The 23564-nt window shown below is 32.0% G+C and overlaps 1 protein-coding gene across 1 annotated transcript in view; it reads right to left on the bottom strand.

The window, feature by feature from the left end:
* STXBP5 (syntaxin binding protein 5) overlaps positions 1 to 23564 on the bottom strand; it is a 199145-nt gene that overhangs the window by 147218 nt on the left and 28363 nt on the right. Inside the window, exons 3-7 of the mRNA XM_051996743.1 lie at positions 21834 to 21915; positions 19623 to 19723; positions 5444 to 5578; positions 4594 to 4714; positions 1716 to 1799 (exon numbers count right to left, since the gene is read on the bottom strand). Of these exons, the coding sequence (XP_051852703.1) occupies positions 1716 to 1799; positions 4594 to 4714; positions 5444 to 5578; positions 19623 to 19723; positions 21834 to 21915 (523 nt within the window). The remainder of the gene's footprint in view (positions 1 to 1715; positions 1800 to 4593; positions 4715 to 5443; positions 5579 to 19622; positions 19724 to 21833; positions 21916 to 23564) is intronic.

Here is a 23564-nt window from a genome sequence, read left to right as displayed (position 1 = left end):
AGCATGATAAATGTAGAAAAATGTTTAGAAGAATTGAACCTGTTTAATCTATATTAGATTACTTGCTGTCTAGGGGAGGGAGGAAGTAAACAGTGAGGGGGAAAATTTATGTAATAAAGGTTTTATAAGGATGAATATTGAAAACTATCTTTGCATGTATTTTGAAAAATAAAAAGGTATTATAATTAAAAAAAAAAAAGAAAAAGAAAGAAAATAAACCTTTCTGCAAGGGGTAAGAGAAGTGTAGATGTAGACTAAGGCAAGAGCTTTAGAAACTTTTCCTAATGAGATTGGCATTGAATAGTAAAAAAAAAAAAAAGAAATGTCTGTAGCCCGAGTAGTAAGATAAAAAGAATTAATGAAAGATTTTTTTTAATTAAAGCTTTTAATTTCAAAATATATACATGGATAATTTTCAACATTCACCCTTACAAAATCTTGTGTTCTAATCTGCTGGATCAAAAGGTATGCAAATTTTGATAGCCCTTTGGGCAGAGTTCCAAATTGCTCTTCAGAATGGTTGAATCAGTTCACAACTCTACCAACAATGTATTAGTGTTCCAATTTTCCCACACCCTCTCCAAAATTTGTCATTATCTTAGGAAAGATTTTTTTTTTTTTATTAAGAATAGAAAGACAATCTATAAGCTAATTTGGAGAGAGACTAATGATGCAAGAGAGACAGTGGAATAGCTAAAGAAAGGTCCTAAAAAAAAAAAAATGAAGGAAAAAGAACAAAATAAATAGATGAGCAAACTTAGCAATGGTGAATCCTCTTCTGAAATAGGAGGGAAGGAGGAGAGAAAAGCTAATAATGTTGAGATTTTTTGAGAAATAGAAGAGGTAAGTTGAATGAACTCATCAGTGGATAGTCTCAGTCTTCTAAGTATGAAATTAACTGAGCAGAAGATGGGGTAAGGAAAAGGAAGGGAATTTCTAGAAATGAGGAATAAGTATTGAGTAAATGTCAAACAATAATTTTTCAAAAGATATTAATTTACCATTATTAGTCATTAGGCAAAGCACGACTAATATCTGAATAGGACCTATATTACACATACACATTATTTCATTTTTCTATAACCCTTATAAGTTCTCTACCTCCTTGAACACACATACTGACAAAAGTAGACATGTCAGGCAATTTAAATTTTTAAACTACATTGTGTAATTGTGTGTATACAAATTATATATGCATACATATGTATACATATTAACATTCAGCATTCTACAGAAATTAAAAGATCCAATTCTAAAAAGTAAGATTTTTCCAGTGCTCATATTAATATAATCCTTGGAAAGACCACCTAATATATGTTATTGTTTAAATATATTCTGTGGCCTGAAAAAGCTAACTTTTTTTAAAGGTATTCAATTTGTTTTATTGTATTTAAAAAAAAAAAACATATCTTTTGTTATTATATAACCTTATAGAAGCCCTCAATGCTCAACTAGCAACATTCCCCCTCATAATAAAAGATTAAAAAAGGAAAGGAGGAAAAAAACAATTCAGCAAAAATGACCAACATACTAAATCTGATAGTTCCTGAAAGGTTCCATACATAGTCTCCTTTTTCTTCCGATAAGGAAAGAAAATGATGCTCAATTTTTAAACACAAATTAGTCTAAGTACTAGGGGAATCTTGCTTGGAACTCTAAACATTGAAGAATAAAACATTAGCAAAATATTTTGATTTTTAATTAAAGAGACTCACCTCATCATGTGTGTACCTATAATCTGCTTTCTTTGATTTGAGGTCCCATAATGCTACTGTTCCAGACTCAAAGCCAATCAACAGCTGTTTAAAAAAAAAGGCCATCATTTACATACAGTATTTATTATCAGAAAGCAAAGGTTTAAGAACAAACATCTTCCTATGTTTTCTCATTTTCTCTGGAGTAGTAAGTTCTAAAATCACTGAACTATGTCATCTCTGACGATCATACACATAGGTCAAGTATGGGCCCTCTATTTACATAAATATTTAGGTTTTTAAGAATTAGACCTTTTTAATACACATTAACTACACAATTTTTTATAAAAAAAGTACTTTAAAAATAACAACAAAGATGAACCTAAGAAGTATATTTTCCATTCCCTAGAATATTTTGTTGTTAAAAACATCCCGTTACTTCTTTTTAATACCTACTACACCATAATGTCATTTTTTTCCCTCTAAAGCAGTGCAAAAAATCTTTTAAATATTATCATGTGTAGTATAAATTAGTGGCAGGTATTACATACAGCTTAGACCAATTATGCTACTTGTCCAAGATTCTACTGAAAACATAGGAGAAAATTCTGGATTAAAAAAAAAATAGAACCTGAGGAAAGAAATACTGTTTTATCTTTCCCTTATAACTGTATTATAACCAGTGTAATACAGGATATTCTGAATAAAACTCAAAATAAATTTCAGAATATATTTTTGTTTATGCCTTTAAAATTGAAAAGCTATGAGTTCCTACAGAATCTTGGAATGAGGACAAAGTTTCATCAAGTTCTAGAAAATTTGAAAAAGCTCTCTACTAAAGAAATAAAGCCAAAATTTGGGATGTTTAATTAATATATGATATGTAATTAATATATAATATAATCACAATTTTTTATTTGAACAATCTAAAATTCATAACTTCCTGGCAAAATGTACCTTTTCATATATTTCTTTTCTTCAACCTCTCCAAATACCTTAGTCATTTATTATCTACTGAATTAATATTTCATTATAAGGATAAGGCAGGAGTTTGTTATTAGATGTCAGGTCTAGAGATTGGAACAGCTGGGGAAATATTTTCTTTAAAAAGAACTTCAATAATGCATAAAAATCACAAAATATTTTGAAAAAGATATTAGATATATTAAATATATTTTTGAAAAATATTTCAAAGAGCACAAAGAAGTTTAATACTTCATTGGCTCACAGTACTTTTCTACAGGAGATTTATGCATTTGTGCATTCCCTTATTCAAGTGTTTAAATATTCTCTGTGCCTATTTCTCCCTCCCTTTCGATTGCTTTTGATCTTTTAAAAAAAAAAAAAAAAAATTGACCCTGAAGTGTAATGGGCTGAAAACTCTGAGCAGTGCGCTGAGATCAGAGCACTTAAGGCCAGTTATCAACTTGACAATATTCAATCAGTATATGCTTGGAGAAAGAATGGCCCTGCCCACTATGCTGCAGGTTTGATCTGTTGTGTAGAAGATTGGGTGGAGGATTTGGTAAGTGGAGTGAAAAAACCAGAGTCACTCCTGGCAGATTCCTGCCCCAATTGCTCTCACTTCACATTGCCATTCCGTTCACCTCCACAAAGAACAAAGATCAAGGACTTTTGCTGATCTTGACTTCAGCTGATTCTAAAATACCCAGGGTGCTAACTTGGTCATCACACTGAAGCACAAAGCTACTACAAAAACTGAGGAAGGACATGTTGGGTGATGATTTTCTAGATACAACTAAATATGTAATTTTTAAAAATTAATAAATATTCAAGAAGTATAAAAATATTCACTTATTTATAAAAATTATTACTACTGTAATACTTCTGTTAAAAATATGTACTATGTTTGAGTAAAATACTAAATAATATATAATCCTTTAATTCAAAGAACTTAAAGTTCTGTTTCAAATGCTTTTGATGTACATTTACTGTGACAAAGTTTTCATGATTTTTAGGAAATCTTTCTGTTATTATGGAAACAGAATAGTATGAAATTGATTTACCGTAAGAAATGAAGAAGAAAGCAAGCTGTTCAGGGTGAACCTAAAATCTAAGTGCCATTTTAAGCTTAAACTCTTTAACAGTAAAATTGTATTAAGATTTATTAGGACTTCCTGCAATACTGGCCTCATACCACAGTCCTTGGTGATTCAATTGTGGAGTTTGGCACAATTCCATTTAATGAGTAATTTAGGAGTGAAATGAAGACTGGAATAGTAGAGACTTATAACTCTTCTCAGAGAAAGTACTTTCTACCTGGGAGCATTCAGTGCTAAGAAATAGTATCATAAAAGAAAATTAACACCCCTATTTTAAATATTGGTTGAAGAGAAGACAATACAGAGAAGAAACCAAAATTGTTTAAGATGGCCTCTCAAATGACTCAAAATTCTTTTTTAATTTTTTCATTAAAAAAAGGAAATGAAAATTGATTACAAAGCACCTTTAATTATATTTAGAGTGGTTTTACTTTAACCTTTGCTTTTATAGAATTCATTAAGTGAATCAATAGAAAGTTAATGTCAAAATATATTTTCTTTTTTTTTAAATGTCTTTTATTATACATTTATTCCTGTTTATATCTATAAGATGTTTACTTTGTCCCCACTATTCTTGTTAGGTTCTTCTGATTTAAAGAGGCAGCAAACCAAAAATCCACACTGTCATATAGAAACTAAAAAGGTATTATTTCTTCAACAATTTCAAACCATTTTTAATAAAAGTCACATAATCTATATAAAGAAGACCTAGATTTTTGTCTGATACTGTTGAAGTGGAATCCTACCCTAAAAATACAGTGGAGTTGATGCCTATTCAGTGGGAGGAAGCATGTCCCTATTCTTAAATCCCTATAAAGTTGAGAGACCACTCCCACTTTGAGAGCCATCTGTGAGATTATATGGACACCTGCTACCAGTCCCACCCACTTGAAGTTGGGTTCCACTGAAAGTACAGAAAGATAATGAAAAACTATACCAACAATGATAATTGTATACCTACAATGGGAAAGGAAAAAAAGCTTGAAATTTCATGTCTCTTATATCTATTCCCACAAATAAGAAGCATATCACTAAATTACTCTTATGTCAAAGATATAGATATAATAAAAAATCAAAAGTCCACTAATGCTTAGTAAGTGAAATATATAACAACAATTTGAGAGTTATAATGAATTTCAAAATAGAAATCAGTATTTGCGAGTAACAAAATAGTGGAAGAAAAAGGAAAATTAAAAATTATTATAGTCCCATTATAATCAGTTCTATCTAAAAGACTTATAGGCTACCATTATAGAATTATATTTTAACAAGAAATAACGTTTAGTGTGGAAATAAGAAAACTTCCTCCACCAATGCAGATCAGCAATCATTCCACAAATTATAGTCTCAGAGAGTTGCATAGAGTTTTTAAGAGTTTAAATGACAGCAGTGTGTGTCAAGATTAGTGTTTGAATTCCAAAGCAAGCTCAGCACTCTATCTATTGGGTCATCTAGCTGATCATGTATATTTCTTTAAAAGAATTTTAAAGGACTCACATAAATATGTCAACTTTTTTTGTGTGTGTGAGAATTCTGTTAATCACCAATGGAAAGAATATAAACCTAACATTAGAAATGTTTGGCAGGAATTCAGTTTCTTCTAAAAAGTATTTATTAAACAACTAATATGTAATACTTTCATATGCAATAAAAAATTTTAAACATGGATTACTTGATCAAACTTACAGCTCAATGGCTTTATTCCACATAATGACGTAGCCTGAGAGTGTGAAGGATTCAACATTGACAATATGTATGTTGCCTCTTTCTGTGCCCACATAGAGCCATTTGCTTTGGAAGGGCAAATGGCAAAATGTTATCCTGCAAGAGAAGATATATTCAAAAATGCTATTAGAAGACTTCAGTCAATCTTAAAAAACCATAGTGCAAATTAACCATTACATAAAACATTCAGGCTAAGGCAACAGCTAGATGAAAAATGTCCTACTTAGACTTTAAAAGAACTTTTTTTTTCACATGAAGAAACAAAAATCAAATCCATGTCTTCTGACCCTGAAATCTAATATTTTTATTTTACAATGTACAAAACTACCTACTCAAACTAAGAACATTTAAATAAGCTTCATTATTGTCATCTAATATATATGATGATGCTACTTCAAAGTTCAAGATAATGACAATGACATAATCTAAAACAATTAAATGAACAAAAAAAATTAATCAAAGAATAATGTTGAATAGCTTAAAAACAAATATTGAAATATGACTTTATATTTCTTTTAAAGATTATATTCATTGTAGATTTTTCCGATCTAAAATATTGTTGACCTGATGACGTACAATGTAACATACAGATTTACTTTTATAATATTTAGATTTTCTTTTACTTAGTATTATAAACATTCCCTTCAGGTCTTCATGAGATCAGATTTATAAACCACCAAAAAAACTTTAGAAAATAAATTTACATTTTATGCTTTCTTCAAATGATAACATTATTGATCAATTCATGTAAAATTTCCTCACTTTTAAATAAATCTCTTACACACGATCCAAGGAAGAATTTAAAACCCAAAATTCTAAACCAGTTTTTTAGTTTAGAAATAAAGACATAACAATATCAAAATAGTGAAGAGCACAGAAAAATACAATAAAATATAAAGGAAAATACATAGGACCTAGAATTCATAGGACAATTGATTAATGTCAAATCTTTCTTATGAGGTAGTCAGGCTTGCCTGTCTAAACTTTCCTAATTCTTTAATCTGATTTTGAGGCTCCTAAAAAGTAAAGTGGAGATTTAAGAGCAAGCTTGCTATTTAAAGATCCCTGATAAACAAGATTTGTAACATTTGGCAGTCAGGCACACATTTGAGTGCTCATATAGTTAAGTAGAACTAAGTTATTTTGGATGTTACGGAAAAAATACAGAATCATCAGATTACAGAGATTAAGAGTAGAAAAAGACTTTTGAGATTCTCTATTCCACCCTCTCATTTTACAAATGAAAAAACTAAGGCTTAAAGAGGTAAAGTAATTTTTCCAACAGAGTTCTTGTCATTAAAAAAATTTAGCTTAATAGTACAGATAAGAAAAGAATGCCATCAATATTATAGATAAACCAAATTCATCTTTAAAATGATTTCACTCTTCAAAATAAATAACGAATATTGGAAGGGAGTAAAGGGAGTTTTATTTATTCATAGCTGGCTTACTTTTAAAATCCTAAGAAAGACTACAAAAATTATTTGTAGCATGCTTTCAAAGTTCTCAGTTGTAGCACTTTCTTTTTGAAGGAAAAATATATATATATATATATAATATAATATATATATATTCTAATTCCTATAAAAATATATAATGCTCCCATAAGTGCTGATCAATATATTGCTTTGAGTCTCCTTAGTTATCCATTCCAGCAAAATATTTAAAATTTTTAGACAACACTGCTTTAAAAACATTTATTAACTAAATGTCAGCTGTATTGAACTTCTAGGCAACAAGAAAGACAGCATAATAGCAATTTTCAGGTACTTGAATACCTGTCATGTGTTAAAATTATTAGATTTGTTCTGTTTTATCTTTTTTCCCCTCTAGTCGCAGGCGTCTTCAAACTTTTTAAATAGGGGGCCAACTCACTGTCCCTCAGACTGTTGGCGGGCTGGACTATAGTAAAAACAAAAACTTTGTTTTGTGGGCCTTTAAATAAAGAAACTTCATAGCCCTGGGTGAGGGGGATAATCATCCTCAGCGGCTGCATCTGGCCCGCAGGCTGTAGTTTGAGGACCCATGCATCCCCCAACTAGTGGAAATGGGCATAACTCTACACACCTTCGTGTAATGTTCTTGACTCCAAATACAGCTCTCATCAAGTCACAACTCACCTTAAAGCTATGTCTCTCTCAATGAAATATAAGTTTCTTGAAGGACAGGGATTGTCTTACATTTTCTCTTTATATTCCCACTTCTTAGAGAACATTTCTTTTCTTCGGGCCTCTTCCCCTTCTCTCCCCCCCTCCCCCGTCTCCTTTCCCCCTTTTCCTCCTTTCCAGTGTTTTGCTTCTGACTACTACCTCTCTCAATCTGCCCTTCCTTTTTTTTAGCCCCTCACTCCTTTCTTATCCTTTTCCCCTTCTACTTCTGCCCTTCCTTTTTTTTAGCCCCTCACTCCTTTCTTATCCTTTTCCCCTTCTACTTCTGCCCTTCCTTTTTTTTAGCCCCTCACTCCTTTCTTATCCTTTTCCCCTTCTACTTCTGCCCTTCCTTCTAAGGAAACCCCTTTTCTTTCCCATTTTTCCTCCTATTTCCCTATAGGGTGAGACAAGTTCCTATACCAAATCTGTATGATTTTCCCTCTTTAAGACAAATCTGAAGAGATTATAGTACAAATAATGCTCATCCTTCTCCCTTCTTTCTCACAACTAGAACAGATCTTTTTTGCCTCTGCATGTGATATAATTTATCCCATTTTACTTCCCTTTTCTTCTTCTTGCATTACAATCCCTTTTCCACCTCTAGTTTCTTTTTGTAGCATAACATTAAAGTCAATGTATACGTACCTACACCCTCTAAGTATACTTATAACAGAGAAAACAGTTCTCAAGAGTTACACATATCATCTTCCCAAGTAGAGATATAAACATTTTAACCTTTAAGAAAGTTTTTTTTCCTTCCCTTTTTACCTTCTTATGCTTCTCTTGAGTTCTGTATTTGAAGATCAAATTTTCTGTTCAGCTTTGGTCTTTTGATAAAAAAAAGAAAGAAAGAAAGAAAGAAAGAAAGAAAGAAAGAAAAGAAAATCCCCTATTTCATTGAATTGGACCTGTGATTTCATTGGTATAAGCAAGTTCAGACAAAGAAACCCCATTTACCAATGCAGTCTGATAATTACAAGTTTTTTAAATGTATTTTAGTATTAACATTTCCCAATTACCTCTTTAATTTTTAACATTCGTTAAAAAAATGTTTTTGTTCCAAAATTCTCTCCTTCCATGCCACCCTTCCCACAAACAATATATCATAAACTTACACATGGGGATTTTTCAGCAAGTTAGTCTTACAGAACTACCTAGGGTACAGGGAAGTAAATTAATTTGTTCAGGCTTACACAGTTGACATGTCAGAGTTGAGGCTATATATTCTAGGCTCTTAACCTTGGCTTTCAATTCACAATACCACTCTACCAAAAAAGAGGAGGAATAAGCAAACAGGCTGGGTTGCATTTTCAAAATCATATAGAACTTTTAATCTCTCCCTTTTTAATAACTTTTTTATTATTTCCTCCTTGAAAAAAGGGCACATATTTTTAATATCACAATTGCAATAGATACTAGCTCAGTGACTTAACAAATTATTTAGCATTCCAATTCTCTAGGTGATGCAGAAAGGATGCTGACTTGCATTGGTAAAGGCATCTAGTAGTTCTATATCAATGAGGTCACATTTTACAATCCCTGTCAATCATTCTAACTAAACAATGAACACAGAAATATCTTCAAAGAGTTGTCAAAAAAAGACCACAGTGAAAAGACATTACTTACATTATTCTATAACATTATCTTTTCCCAAAGGAAAGGTTTAATTAAGGTGGGGAAGGGGGGAAGAAGGGGACAGTGAAAATGAGGATATCTTGTTATTTTTGGCCTGTATAAGCAAAACAAAGTAAATTCAGTACTACTTCACTGCATTAGCAAAGTAATATTTTTAATACCTCATTTAAAATGCCAGGACCATAACTACATCCAAGAAAATTATATATTTAAATTTGTTTTATATATTATATAATATATAAAATATAACATATATAATATATACATAATATGACATAATAATAAAATAATATAATATATAATAATGTTATAATATATAATATAATATAACACATAATATATTATATATATATAAATTTGTTTTATATATATTTACATACACACACACACGCACACATACACACATACATGTATAAAATATTCACATCCCAGTGTTAAGCAGATAACAGAATTGCAGAACCTAAATTTATATAATATTAAATAAGTGTTATACAAGTAGCAGGAATACAATACCCAGTGAATAAATATCAAACTTTTTTTTTCTACTAGTGATTTCATCACAAAAGATAATCCTTTTTTCATTAATTACAACCTAAATAATGTTTATGATGCTAATAATGATTACTAGTTGCTATGCTATTATTAGTTAATAAGAGTTGTTGTGATCTAGTTCAGATGGATCTGAATCGGTCCCTGTTCGGGTGCCAAAATGTGGAAATGTGGTGAGCCTTTTCTTCTCAAAACGCAGCCAGGTCATAAAAGTTCAGATCTTTTATTCTCTCCAATATAGCCCGGTTAGCTTAGAGGCCTATCTCTCTGCTTGGTTCCAAGAGCTCTTGCTGCTTTGTCCTTTGCTTCTGCCTCTGCTTTCTTCAGCCTCCAGAGCCAGCACCACTCTTCATGTCATTCCGGTGAAATCTCGACTTGTAGCTTCTTCACTCTGAAGAACTTCTTTGACTGGCCCATTGAAGCTCTATTTATGCTCAAGAGAGGGATTGTGGGTTTTCTCCCATAGTGCTCTCTGGCCCAAAGAGCTTCAAGGGAGGTGTGAACTCATTGAACTCCAATGAGTAAAGGTGTGAACACAAGCCTTGTATTAATTAGTTCTACTTAGTACCTTGTTTCAGGTTCTGCCCAAAACATCTTCTTGTAAGATTAGATCAACTCTAATTAGTTAGCAGTTAGTAAGGATTCCAACAAAGAGTAGTCTTTTCAGTATTTTATTATTCTGTTAAAACTGAAGGGGTATTAATTAGTAATATAATCAGTACTAAAAATAATGAAGACTTTCCAAAAGAAAAAGATAATGTGAGCCAAGAACCTAAGCTAGTAAGAAATATAAGGTGCTATCATGTGTTTAATACCAAGAAGCATAAGAATAATCAAAAGAGTACAAACGAGGTAGTACTTGTCATACCTAACTAGACCATCAAAAAATAAAGAAAAATGAATGACAGCTTTTTTTTATGTCCCACAAAACATCAGACAGTATAAAACAATATAGTATCATAACTACAATCAATTGGAGTATGGTGGAAAGAGTATAAAATTAAAAGAAAAGAGACTTACTAACATGAATGCTCTTTAAGGGCAGAAATCATATAATTTTTAATTTTGTATCCCCAGTTAGAACAGTGCCTGCCACTTAATAGATACTTAGTCCAATTTTCTCATTTGGTCACATAGCAACTTCTTTCATTCAAGGTATAATCACCTTTTGCTGGAACTAAAACAATGCCTTACTAAAGAGTCTCCCTTGCTCAAGCTTTTCCCCATTTCAATCTATTCTATACATATAGTTGCCAAAATGATTTTCCTTAAGTAAAGGTCTGGTGATGTCATTTCCCTCCTGAAAAACTCAAACACTCTATTTAGGATGAAATATAAATTGCTGCTTATTTTATTTTATTTTTTATTCCAAAGATAGGTAACACCAAACAAATGAGTACAAACAGAACAAGAAAAAAAATTTATGTGACATCTCTATTACTTAAGAGTCTGCTTGTCTTTTCAAGCATGTAATAAATTCAAAATGTAACATTTCAAAGTTGTACTGCTTAACTATGATTCCTTCTGTTCGCTTCTCTTTTAGGATATGATAAATCCTATTCTTAGATCTATGTTTCTTTCCTATTTCCATTAAGAAAAAATGAACAGAAATCCTCACATCAAATATGATTAGTCAAGAAAAAAGTTCTCACACTAGTTATGTCCAAAACTATATGGTTCAGTCTGCATTTTACGTCATTATCTCTGTTGTGAAGTTCATTGTCAGTCTTCTGGATTCATGGTTGGTCATTTCACTAATATGAAGTTAGGGCTGTTAAATCTTCTAAAATTTGCTGTTTTTGTAATATTATTACTGTATAAATTATTCACCCAGTTCATATAATTTTTCTTATAAAGTCTCTGAATATTTCTATTACACAATAGTATTCTATTACATTCATATACCATAATTTGTTTAATCATTAGTTGATATTTCAGTTTCTAGTTCTTTACCACTACAAAAAAGGGCTGCTTTAACTATTTTTTGTATACATGAATCTTTTTTCTCTTTTTTTAATCTTTGTAGGTTATAGGCTAGTAGTAATACTATTATATGAAAGAGTGGTACACATATCACCATATTGATTTTCAAAAGGTTTAGATCAATGCACAATTCCAGCAACAGCATATTAGCATGCCTGTCTCCCCAAAATCCTTCAAATATTTTTATTTTCCTTTTTTTTGGTGATTTTTGTTTATCTAAGGATGTAAGAACTTTAGAGTTGCTTTAATTTGTATTTTTCTATTAGTGATTTTAATAGTTCTTTTGATATAGCTTGGGTTTCTTCCTTTAAAAAGTCTCATCTTTTGACTATTAATTAAGAAATGGCTCTTATTCATATATATTTGAATCCAATAAAAACTAGACTTTTATCAGAAAAACTTGTTGCAAAAAATTTCTTCACTTATCTCCCTTCTAATTGTAAATGTACTGGTTCCATTTCTTCAATCTGTGTTTATTATATGAAGATGTACACATACACATATCTGTGCACATATTTACATACAGATATTTTTTCATCAAAATTGTCCATTTTATCTTCTGTGATCTTCTCTATCCTTCATCTGGTAATAAACTGCTTTTCCCAAAAGATCTAAACGTAATTATTGCTCCTATGTTTATGATGTCAGCTGGAGTTTCTCTTGGCATATATGGTATGAGGTTTTATCTAAACCTAAATTGTACCAGACTGTATTCCAGTTTTCCCAGTAGTTTTTGTAGAATAGTAAGTCTTTGACCTTATCAAACACTGCACTACTAGATTCTTTTACTTCAATATGTTGCTTCTGTTTCACTGATCTACCTTCCTTTTTTTTAAACCAGTACTCATTTTTTGATTTTCAGTTTATAGAATAGATTAAAATCTAGTACTGCTGGGCCCTTTTCCTTTACTCCTCATTCCTCTTAAGATTCTTGACCTTTTATTGCTCCAGATTAATTATTACTATCTTTGGGGTGAACAGTTGTTCAGAGAGGACTGGTACCTTTGGAATGAGGGCTTGCTGAGTCCTTTTTAGGGCTGCTCATTCACTTTTGATGTCCACCTGCCACCCAATTCCCACCTGTCACTCAAAGTAGCTTGGCACAATGGCCACACCCAGGGAAAACTATTTCAGCAGGCACTGACAAGCCTCAAACCCATCAGTGAATTAAGGAGTATCTACCCCAAGCACATGAAGACTTTTCCCAATGGAATAGGCAGATGTGAACAGTTTGTTCCAATGGGCCATGAAGACACATTGAGTGCTTAGAGTTTATCTAAATATCAAAGATGCCACAGTTATCCACTACATGCCAAGCCATTGCCAGTCATCTTGAATTTTGTCTTGCCACTCAACTCTGATGCCTCTCAAAGAGAGGCCAACAAGACAACTCTACCTCACAAATCCATTTCATGCACCAATCAAAAGACATCCACCCATACCATTTTATTATTTTTACCGAAGTTCTGTGATGGCAAGCAAGTGATAAAACAGCAGGTGCAGCTACACTGGGAACTGTAGTCACAACCTATATAGAGGTAAACTATGGAACAGGGCCTCCTAACCTACCCTTGTCCTGCTTACTACAGTAGGCAGAATCCCATCCTGTGCTTGAAATACACAAATACAAAAATGTACAAAAGCTTTTGTAAAGATGATTTCACTCAACACTGGCACATGGAATGTGTGCACAATTATGGACAACACAAAAATCTCATAGACCTGAAGGATGAACAGCTCTTGTTATTACAGAACTCAACAGGTATCATATCCAAATATCCCTGAATGAAACAAGGCTAGCAAATGAAGGCCATTTTATTCAAGTCTGAGCTACATACACAAGTTTTTCTGGAGTGGTCACCATGATAAGGAGCACCATGAAGGTGGTACTGGTTTTGCACTCAAATCTATGCCAACAAGACTGGATGTGTTTAAGAAGTAAACAACAGACTCTTCACAATGCCACCATCATCCATGGGCATCTATTCTACCACCACCCCCAGCATGATGAATCCTGATGAAGTCAAAGAAAAATTTTATGAAGACATAGAGATCCTCATTATCAATGTGCCAAAAGAGGACAAGCTTGTAATTTTGGGTGACTTTACTGCCACATTAGAAAAAGACTATCGGACATGACAGGGAATCTTTGGGAGGAATAGTCAGAAACAGTAATAGCAAAGACCACTTAATAAGGAAGATTTGTGTGCTTCTTGAACTTCTCATCAGCAACACTGTCTTCTGTTTATCTTAATGTAATAAAACTTTATGGATACATCCTATCAGTAAACATTGGCATTTAATAAACTACATAGTTGGATAGAGGAGGGACTGACAAGTTGTAAGAGTGGTGAAGACAATTATGACACAGAGTGCTCTTCTAATTAATCATAGACTTATTTTTTCTAAACTAAAAATTCACATTAAAAAAAAAAGTGAGAGCCCCAAAGCAAAATCATACCAGAAGAGCTCTTAATTTATTGAGCGCTTCTCCATGAAGGAATTACTTATTGCTGACTTTGAGGAAAAACTAAGCTAATGTATGGCTGGCAACAGTGGAACATAAGTGGATAGCTTTCAGAGATTTGGTATACAGCATCACATCTGCTCATCTGGCTCAGAACACTCACAAATACAGGATTGATTTAATGAAAATAATGAGGAAATTCAGAGCTACTAAATGAAAAATGAGAATTCTACAGAGTTTGTCAGCAGGAAGTATTCAACTCCATCAAAAGTATAAAGAAAGCTTAAGAGTAATGCAAAATTCTCGGCTCAATAAGAAGGAAGATGAAAATTCAGTTTTACGTTGATATTAATAGTATAAAGTGCATCTATGATGCTCTGAAAATTATTCATAAATCAAAGATCAGTGGTGAATCTCAACAATTCAATGCTGATGGAACTACACTGATCAGTGATAAGGATATGATCCTAGAGAGATAGGCTGAACACTTCCATAGTGTTCTCAAACATATCATCACTAACCAATGCTGAAGCTATTGACTATACACCTCAAACTAAAGTCAATACCTCTCTAGTCAAACTTCCAACTAAAGAAGAGATTTTGAATACCATTAAGCTACTCTCATGTATCAAAGCACCTAATCATGATTCCATTCTGACAGAGAATTACAAGGTAGGGGATGTACTTCTCATACAAAAGCTGACTGAAATCTTCTGGTTAAATGGCAAAAGGAAGTTATCCCCCAGGAGATCAAGGATTCCTCCACTGCTGTCCTCTGACAATCACAGGAGGGATTTCTCTCTTAATTTCTGCTGTTAAGATTCTGATCAAAGTCCTCCTTAATAGACTGATCCTTCACCTGGAAGATGGTTTATCTACCCAAGAAACAGTATAACTTTACAAAGGACTGAGGAGCAGTTTATATTTGCAGCAGCCATCAACTACAGGAGAAATGCTGGAAATAAAACAAAAATCTACACATAATATTAATTTATCTGAACAATGTCTTTGATACTGCCAGTTGTGAGGGCTTGTGGAATTCCAAGGCAAAATTTGTTTGCCTAGAGTTCATTAGTATTGCATACTAGTTCCATAATGGCATGCTTGCATGGCTTCCAAATAATTATTCAGTCCAGCAAGGAATGCCAGTATCAAAGAAGGTGCTGTACTCTATGAGCAAAGCAAAATTGCAGAGCAACTGATAGGGTATATCCATAAACTCAAAAGAAATGTGAGATGTGTATATTTAGAGACATCTCCATCCCAAATATTCACGGGGCTATTTGTACCCAACCAATAGAGCCCTCCAAGGTCATCTTGGTCTGATCAGATCAAGTCAGATATAATTACAGCGACCCCAATGTAGTGATGCCATTTTGAAATTCTTTGAGTATAACAGATAACCACCAACAATCTTTTCTAACTATATAATTAATCTTTTGGTAGTTTGAAATGGCAATGAATAAGTACATTTACTTATATAGTATTGCAATTTTAATTTAACCTACTCATGAACAAAATTAACATTTCTCTACTTGTTTAGGTCTGTCTTTCTTTTTGCAAAGAGTGTTTTACATTTGTCATCATAATTGCGTGTGTATATGTGTGTGTGCGTGTGGAAGCGCACTGGTAGGTAAAATCTCCATTATTTTGAATGAAATATATTTATCTCTTTCTGCTTAGTATCATACAGAAATGCTAATTGTTTATGTGGATTTACTTTAATATCTTTCAACTTTTATAACTTTTCAACTATTCAACTTTTCAACTTATAAACTTTTATCAAAGTTTATGAAACTTATTTCAATTAATTTTTTTAGATGATGACTTTATGTCTTTGTCTATATGTACTCTTTAGGTTTATTTTTCTTGTCTTATATAACTCCTATTTCAATCGATATATAAAATAATTGTGGTGATATTTAGGTTTATTTTTCTTGTCTTATATAACTCCTATTTCAATCGATATATAAAATAATTGTGGTGATAATAGACATCCTTTCTTTACATTTGATCTTATTAGAAATATCCTTCTTTGTTCTCGATGCATATAATGCTGGCTCAATATCTAGAGATATTATTTATCACATTAAGGAAAATTCTGTTGCTTCCCATGCTTTCCATTTTTGTTAAAGAAATGAGTATTGAATATTGACAAATGCTTTTTCTCCATCAATTGACATAATCATGTGATGTTATTAATATAACATAGTATGTTTACAATTGTTCTAAAATGAACCCACTACATGCCTAAAATTAATACAACATGGCTATAATACATAATCTTTTTGACATGTTGTGGTAGCTTCTTTGCTAATGTTTCATTTAAATTTTTGTGTCAATATTCATAACAGTGGCATTTAGAAATATTTTTGGTATGTAAATTTTTTGATTTGTCTCTTCTATAATAGAAAGAATATAAATCTTTCTTTTTCCTCTTTTAAGTTTATGCAAATATTGAAAATAATAATTTGAATGTTATATAAAATTCATTTATAAATCTAGTTTATGGGACAAACAGTTGAGCCTAGCTGAAATAATGGATTATCTTGGAGGAGATAAAAAAGGAAACATTTGCCAGACAAGTCAGACCACAACTACTTTCTCAATCACCACTTTCCCTCAAAAGAGAAATAGCCCCAAGGCTTTGAAACCATGAGGCTTGGAAAGAACAGTGTCCCCAAGACTATCATCCCTGCTTCTACCCACTAGTACTGTAGACATCATTCAGGGCTGCAATGAATATGGAGAGGGGCCCATTTTTCCCACTTACTACCAATACCAAGTGCTGATCAACCGCCATCAATTGGCCTTTAACTCAAAATCCCTAGAAGCAATAGTACACCCAATATAGCCAGCCTTACTTCAAACCTAGTCCTCAAAAACACTCTTCAAGGAAGCAATTCCTTGTAGAGAGATTCAACCTAGTAATAGTTTCTGCAGATGAGATAGTTATGTTAATTAATGAAGCTTGAAAAAATATATGCTAACAAATATAATTTTTATTGCATTTTCATCAGTAACTAATGTGGGTTTTTTTGCATTTCTCAGATTTTTATACTTTAATATATGGTAGGATTTTTTGTAAAGATGTCATGTATAGCTCAGATATACATGTGCAATTGGTATTATGTTACAACTTGGAACATTTTTAATAGTAGCTCCAATGGTTCCCTATTACCTCCAAGATGAAATATAGAATTCTCTCTTTGGTTTAAAGCTGCTAACAACCTGAACTCTCCATCACTTTCCAGTCTTCTTATACTTGATTCCCCTCCATGCATCCTACAATCGAATATTACTGGCCTACTTTCTTCCCACATAACACTCCATCTCCCATCTCTGAAACTTTACATTGGCAGTCTTCTATGCCTGAAATACTTTCCATCCTTATCTACCTCTTAGAGTCATTTGCTTCCTTCAAGACTCAGCTTAAGCATCATCTTCTACAAGAGGGAATTCCCATTATCTCTCCCTCTCCTTACCATCCCAAATGCCTTCTCCTCTAAGGTTCACCTTTTCATTTACTCAGTAAATAGCTACTTAGTATATAAATGTTACCTTCTTTATTAGTCAGTAAATTTTAAGGGCACTGATTGCTTTTGCCTCTCTTTGCATCCCCAGCACTTAGCACAATGCCAGGCATACATTAAGGACTCTATAAAACCTTGATGATTTAACTTGATCATTTTCTGAGTCCATTTTTCTATAACTAAAAATCAAAGAATAAGTGATATTGTTCTGTCTGTAAAAATATTACCAGTGACATAAAAGTTAAAAAAAAAAAAAAAAAAAAAAAAAGATTTTTGGCCATTGTTCATTTTTAATGGTAATTTTCTTGTACATTATGTTCCATACATCTGCATTTCTACTGTAAAAGGCAGTCAGTAAAATGGAAATTCTACAACATATTTGGTTTAGTCCTTTAGTGAAAATGAGCTAATTGTGGTTATTTCCAATTCTGATTTTAAGCCAAAATTTTGAGAATGTAACTATTTACAAGAAATAATTGAGGCCTGGTAATAATAATAAAGGAATATAACCATGTAAAGGGCTATCACTAATCGAAGGCTAATATAAACAGTATAGGCATAAAGTTCATCTAAATTCAGAAGAAACTCTTTCCTGCATAAATGGAATCTATCCAGTGTCACGCTAAACAAGTTTTTTTTTTTTTTTTAATGTCATCTTTAGTTTTTAAGGACAAAGTGAAAAGAAGATAAATATGGCTCTTTTCATTAGAAACTAAGATAATACCAAATAGCTGAATAAAGGATACTAATAAAGAAATAATTCCAAGAGTCAGCATAACTCAAGATATGACTTAAAACCACACTCTGACTTAAAAATGTACCCAAGTTAAGGTAAGAAAATGACAGGGTTTTGACTCTGACTGCATATGCAAAGCTAAACAAACTGCAATGATCATCTAAGCTAGGATGTGTAGGAAAGATGGCTGAATAACATCTGAAGGAATTATAAGGAAAAATTGATGTCTTAGAGTACTGTGAGGAGTGGAAGAGTAAAATATGACTTCATATTTATAATATCTATATTCAAATACTAAGAAAGGTTTAGACTATACATATACAGTAGATCTATACTTTTTGGAGTTGTGTAGTCTCAATAGCATTGGGGACCAAAAAGAACATTGAATGTGGAGCGATATTTAGATATTTACTATTACTTATTCCCTAAGGGAATCTGAACAGTCACATTATTCCAAGTTTCAGTTTCTTCATAAACAAAATGAGGATGGTAGACTAAATCCTGTGTTCTTTATCTTTTGTTTGTTATGGATTTCTTAAGACTAACATTTTTCAATCTATGATAAAACACATAAGATTACAAACTATATGGTAATACATTTAACAAAATATTTTAAAATAAAAACCAAGGTGATTTTTAAAATATTATATCAAAACTACAGAATAATCAAAATTAAAAAAAAAAAAAACCATATTCACTCTGTCACAACAAATAAAACCAGAGGCCAGAACCTGCCTAGTAAACTTTATTTAAAATGGTATCCTTAAGCTTTTTAGAGCAGTTATGAAATAAATATAGTATCGTCCAAAGTGCCCTATTTTCAGCATGAAAATTAGTGCTCTCATCTTCTTTCACTGATTTGTTGTTTGACCTTAGATAAGTCATTTAAATTCTTTGTGCCCCATCTCTTAAGAAAGCTTTAAGCATTCTAGCTTTACCAGACTTTCAGGTTATAAGAATTATAAATGGTAATACAGGTGAATTATGCTTTTATAATATATTGGTATTTTTTTTAAAGAGAAGAAAAATAAGTGAGAAATTAAAATAACAAAGATTTTCTATATCATACAACTGATATAATTCTTACCTTTCTCTGCTAAATTTCAGTGAATGCAATATGGCCGGTCTCTTCTGACGTAAATTCCACAAATGTAAAGTATCATCAGCCAAGGCACTCACAAGAGCTCCCTTTAATATAATATCAATTGTATTACATATCATATATAAATATTAAGCATTATTAAGCATCTATAAAAAATTTCTTTTGTAGTTCAAACTCCTTTTCTGGAGCCATTTCTAAGAAATTTAGTTTTAGCAGCCTTTCTCTAATCAAAATGTAAGACAAGTACAATTTACATGCACTTAAAACGAAATTCCTTAACACTAGAACCCCAGTTAAAAATCATAGATGTTCTACTAGATATACAAACACATAAAACTAGACGTCAGAATAATAACAAACTGATCACTGTGGGCAAATTAAATACTCGGGACAACATAGCAGAAAATAGTAGCAATAAAGTAATTTCATTAAGGTAGCAATTGGAAGAATACAAACCTTTACTTCAAACAGTAATTGTTTGTGAAAATGGGAAGACACAAGTTATAATAATTTATATAAAGTTTAACTAATGTAAAGTAATTACCATAACAAGTAAACCACAAGAAAAAAAGAATAAGAAAGATCAAATAACTAAAGGTAATTTCAATTAATTTTTACTTGAAGCACTGAACTTCCTAGCATTATTAACTTTTAACCACCCTGAATCTTTAAAATATTACCATGACTTACTCAGCCTATATAAATCAGAAAACTAATTCAATTCCAAACTAACACTTTCTACCACCTATATATTTTGCCTGTCTTTATGATCTATAAATGATAGTATATTTCTGTGATTCTTTAAGATTGATAATCTTACAAATATCTCATTTTATTTTGCATATGAGAAAACTGAAGTAACAGTTTAAGTCAATTGCTCAAGGTCACTGAGCTAGTAAATGTCTTAGACTTTATGCCTTTGAACTCAGACCTTCATGATTCTAGGTCCAGCACTTTCCCCACTGTGCCATCCTTCCACTTCTATTTTTAGATCTATTTGTCACTGTTATTTTTAAAGGGTCTCAAATCCCTGGACTATTCAAGGAATTTTTCCTCCACTTCTCTCTTCAACTTTTCTTCCAAAGTATCACTACACCTTTCCAATAAAGACAGAGACATTGAAGATTTGTAAATGGTAATCCTTCTTTTATTAAGCAATTATTGCATTTTCCCCTACTTATCTGAATTCTTATAAACTGCTACATTTTACTTATTTTCCAAAATCCTATTTCAAAAATATTTTAATACTGTCTTTTATTGTTTACATGTTATATATTTCAAGACATACAGATTCATAGAATGTTGGCATTAAATAGGAGTTTAGAGATCTAAGAAACATGATACAGGGAGTATCAGTAGTAAACCTGTAGTCAAGGAAGAATGAGATTTAAATCCTTAACTTTTAATATCTATTAACTATATAATAATCATTTACTTCTGAATTTCAGCTTCATTTGTAAGATGGTAATAATACTTTTAATTTTTCCCATAGGCTTGTTATTAATATCAAATGCTACAATATATGCAAAGCATTCTGCGAACTTTAATTAGCTATGTAAATGTCAGTTACTGTTACTATTATGGGTTCTTCTCAATGTTCTCATTTAGTAGATGAGAAACCAAGAGCCAAACATGTTAACTAATTTAGTGAAGTTCATACTGGGAGATAACAGCAAAACCACAACTCCAATGCATGCAGAATACCTTTAATTTTTTAATTTACAAGTTGACCACATCTTCAAAATCATCAATATTTCAGTGAAAAATATTCATCAAATTTTCTATTCCATGTCTGCCTATACTTTGAAGGAATTTATTAAAGTATATGAAGCTTGGATAACTAACATTGATTAAATTTCATTTTTACTGTAACTAAGTTCATTTTTACAAAGCATTATATAATGGAAAGAGGCATTGGATTTGAAATCGGAGAGCTTGGGCTTGAATCCCAATTATGCCCCCTTACTACCTGTGTAATCCTGAGCAAGTCACAAACTCCCTGGACCACAGCAAACTGTAGGGGTTGGACCAGATAATCTCTAATTTTCCTTTCCACCTCTTAGTCTCTCATCCTATGACTGAGAAATGATTTGCAAATACATTTTTGGTTATTCTCCACAATCTAGAAACCAGAAGAAAAATATGATGTATCAATGATTCTAATACAACTAAGAGAGATTAAAGTAATTCACTAACCTCATTAATCAGGAACTGGAGCTGGATTACTGCAGCACCACTATCATGCTGGCAATAACATTCTACTCCTGGACGACCAAAGCTTTGATTAACTCTATTAAGGAGTTTTTGTCAAGAAGATGACAAAAGATATGCAAAACAGCTTGAAATACATACTTCAGTTACATATTTATACAATAAAGTCTAATTAAATTATTATTATATATATTCTCTGTTATTAAGAAATCGATGAACAAAAAATACTGATTGAGACCATAAGAATAAATGGAATTTTTCTTAAAATTATAAGTAGATCTAAAACCAACAACAAGCATTATATGTAATGGGGATAAGCTATAAGCAATCCTAATAAGATCAGAGTTGAAATAAGGTAGTCCACTATCACCACTACTATTCAATATTATACTAGAAATTTTAGCTTTAGCAATGAAAAGAAAAAGAAATTGAAGGAATTAGAGTAGACAGTGAGGAAATAAAATTATCACTCTTTGCAAATAATGGATTCGACCCACAGGCAATGCAAGCTTAATGTGGGAATGTACAAACATGAATTGTACATGCAAGTAGTGATATAACAAACAATATGAATCAACATGGTATTGTAAAAGAATTCCAGAAGTCCTAGAAGGAGGGTATGTAAGTAACAATCACACATATGCCTCCTTCAGCAGCCAAGGGATAGTCCAAAACTAATCTATTGTCCATTACTTCACGTGTCAGGAAATCCAATGACCCCTGCAAATTTTTGAAGTCCTGCAACAGTCTTATTATGTATTAGGGAATGCAATGATTCCTGCAGATTTTGAAGTCCTGCAACAGTCTCATCGTGTCTCAGGGAATCCAATGATTCCTGAGTGTTTTCAAGTCCTACAACAATCTTTTCATGTCTCAGGGATTCCAATGATTCCTAAGGGTTTTAAAGTCCTGCATCAATCTCATTAACAATTTTTGATGTCCATGAGTCAATTGTCATAATAGCCATGCTCTTTCAGTGGTAGGCACAATCAGCAATGGAATCACCTGATGTTTTTTGGGTCTTCTTTGTTTCAAGGGTCTGCTCCATCTCTCTCTGATGGACAAAGCAAAAATGGCTCATTGGCACCCATCTGATTCCTCCTCCATCTATAGAGATACAAGCAAACCCTCTCCCCCAAACAGTTAACCTATCTGGTCCCTTCCATTCACCACTTTCTGGATCTCTCCACATTACCTGGTGATTATGTAAAGATAGTGGAGCTGCTCACATTGGACACTGCCCTTCTCGTGGGTTATAAAACCTGTCTGCTGGAGGCAGTATATCTTTATCAAATATTGAGAAATTATATAAAGAGCTAAATTTATAAGTTCTCTAAGGTTAGCTGAATGGCAAACCACTAGTATCTTTATCAAGAAAACCACAGATGGGGTCACAAAGAGTCAGACATAATGAAATAATTAAACAACGATAAAACAAAACCAAAAGTAAATGCCCCAACAACAAGTAAGCCTTTTTGAAAAACAAATGGATCTACAAACACAAATTAAAATGCAATGATCTTTAGAAATATGAATAAATTATTTTAGATTTTTCAAATGTTTTTCTTTGGCTATAGAAATTATTACTTTAGTACTATGTCCTAGTAAATTGTACTGAGGAAAAATAATATCACACTAATAACACACAATGTGCAATTCATCTTTTTTCCTCCTATTTTTGTCAAAACTTCATTCTTAAAAAGGCCTGATAGTCAA

The sequence above is a fragment of the Antechinus flavipes genome, chromosome 4 (genome assembly GCF_016432865.1).
Source record: "Antechinus flavipes isolate AdamAnt ecotype Samford, QLD, Australia chromosome 4, AdamAnt_v2, whole genome shotgun sequence".
Taxonomy (NCBI): Eukaryota; Metazoa; Chordata; class Mammalia; order Dasyuromorphia; family Dasyuridae; genus Antechinus; species Antechinus flavipes.
Note: the sequence above shows the minus strand (reverse complement) of the source record. Positions and strands in the feature narration are given on the sequence as shown.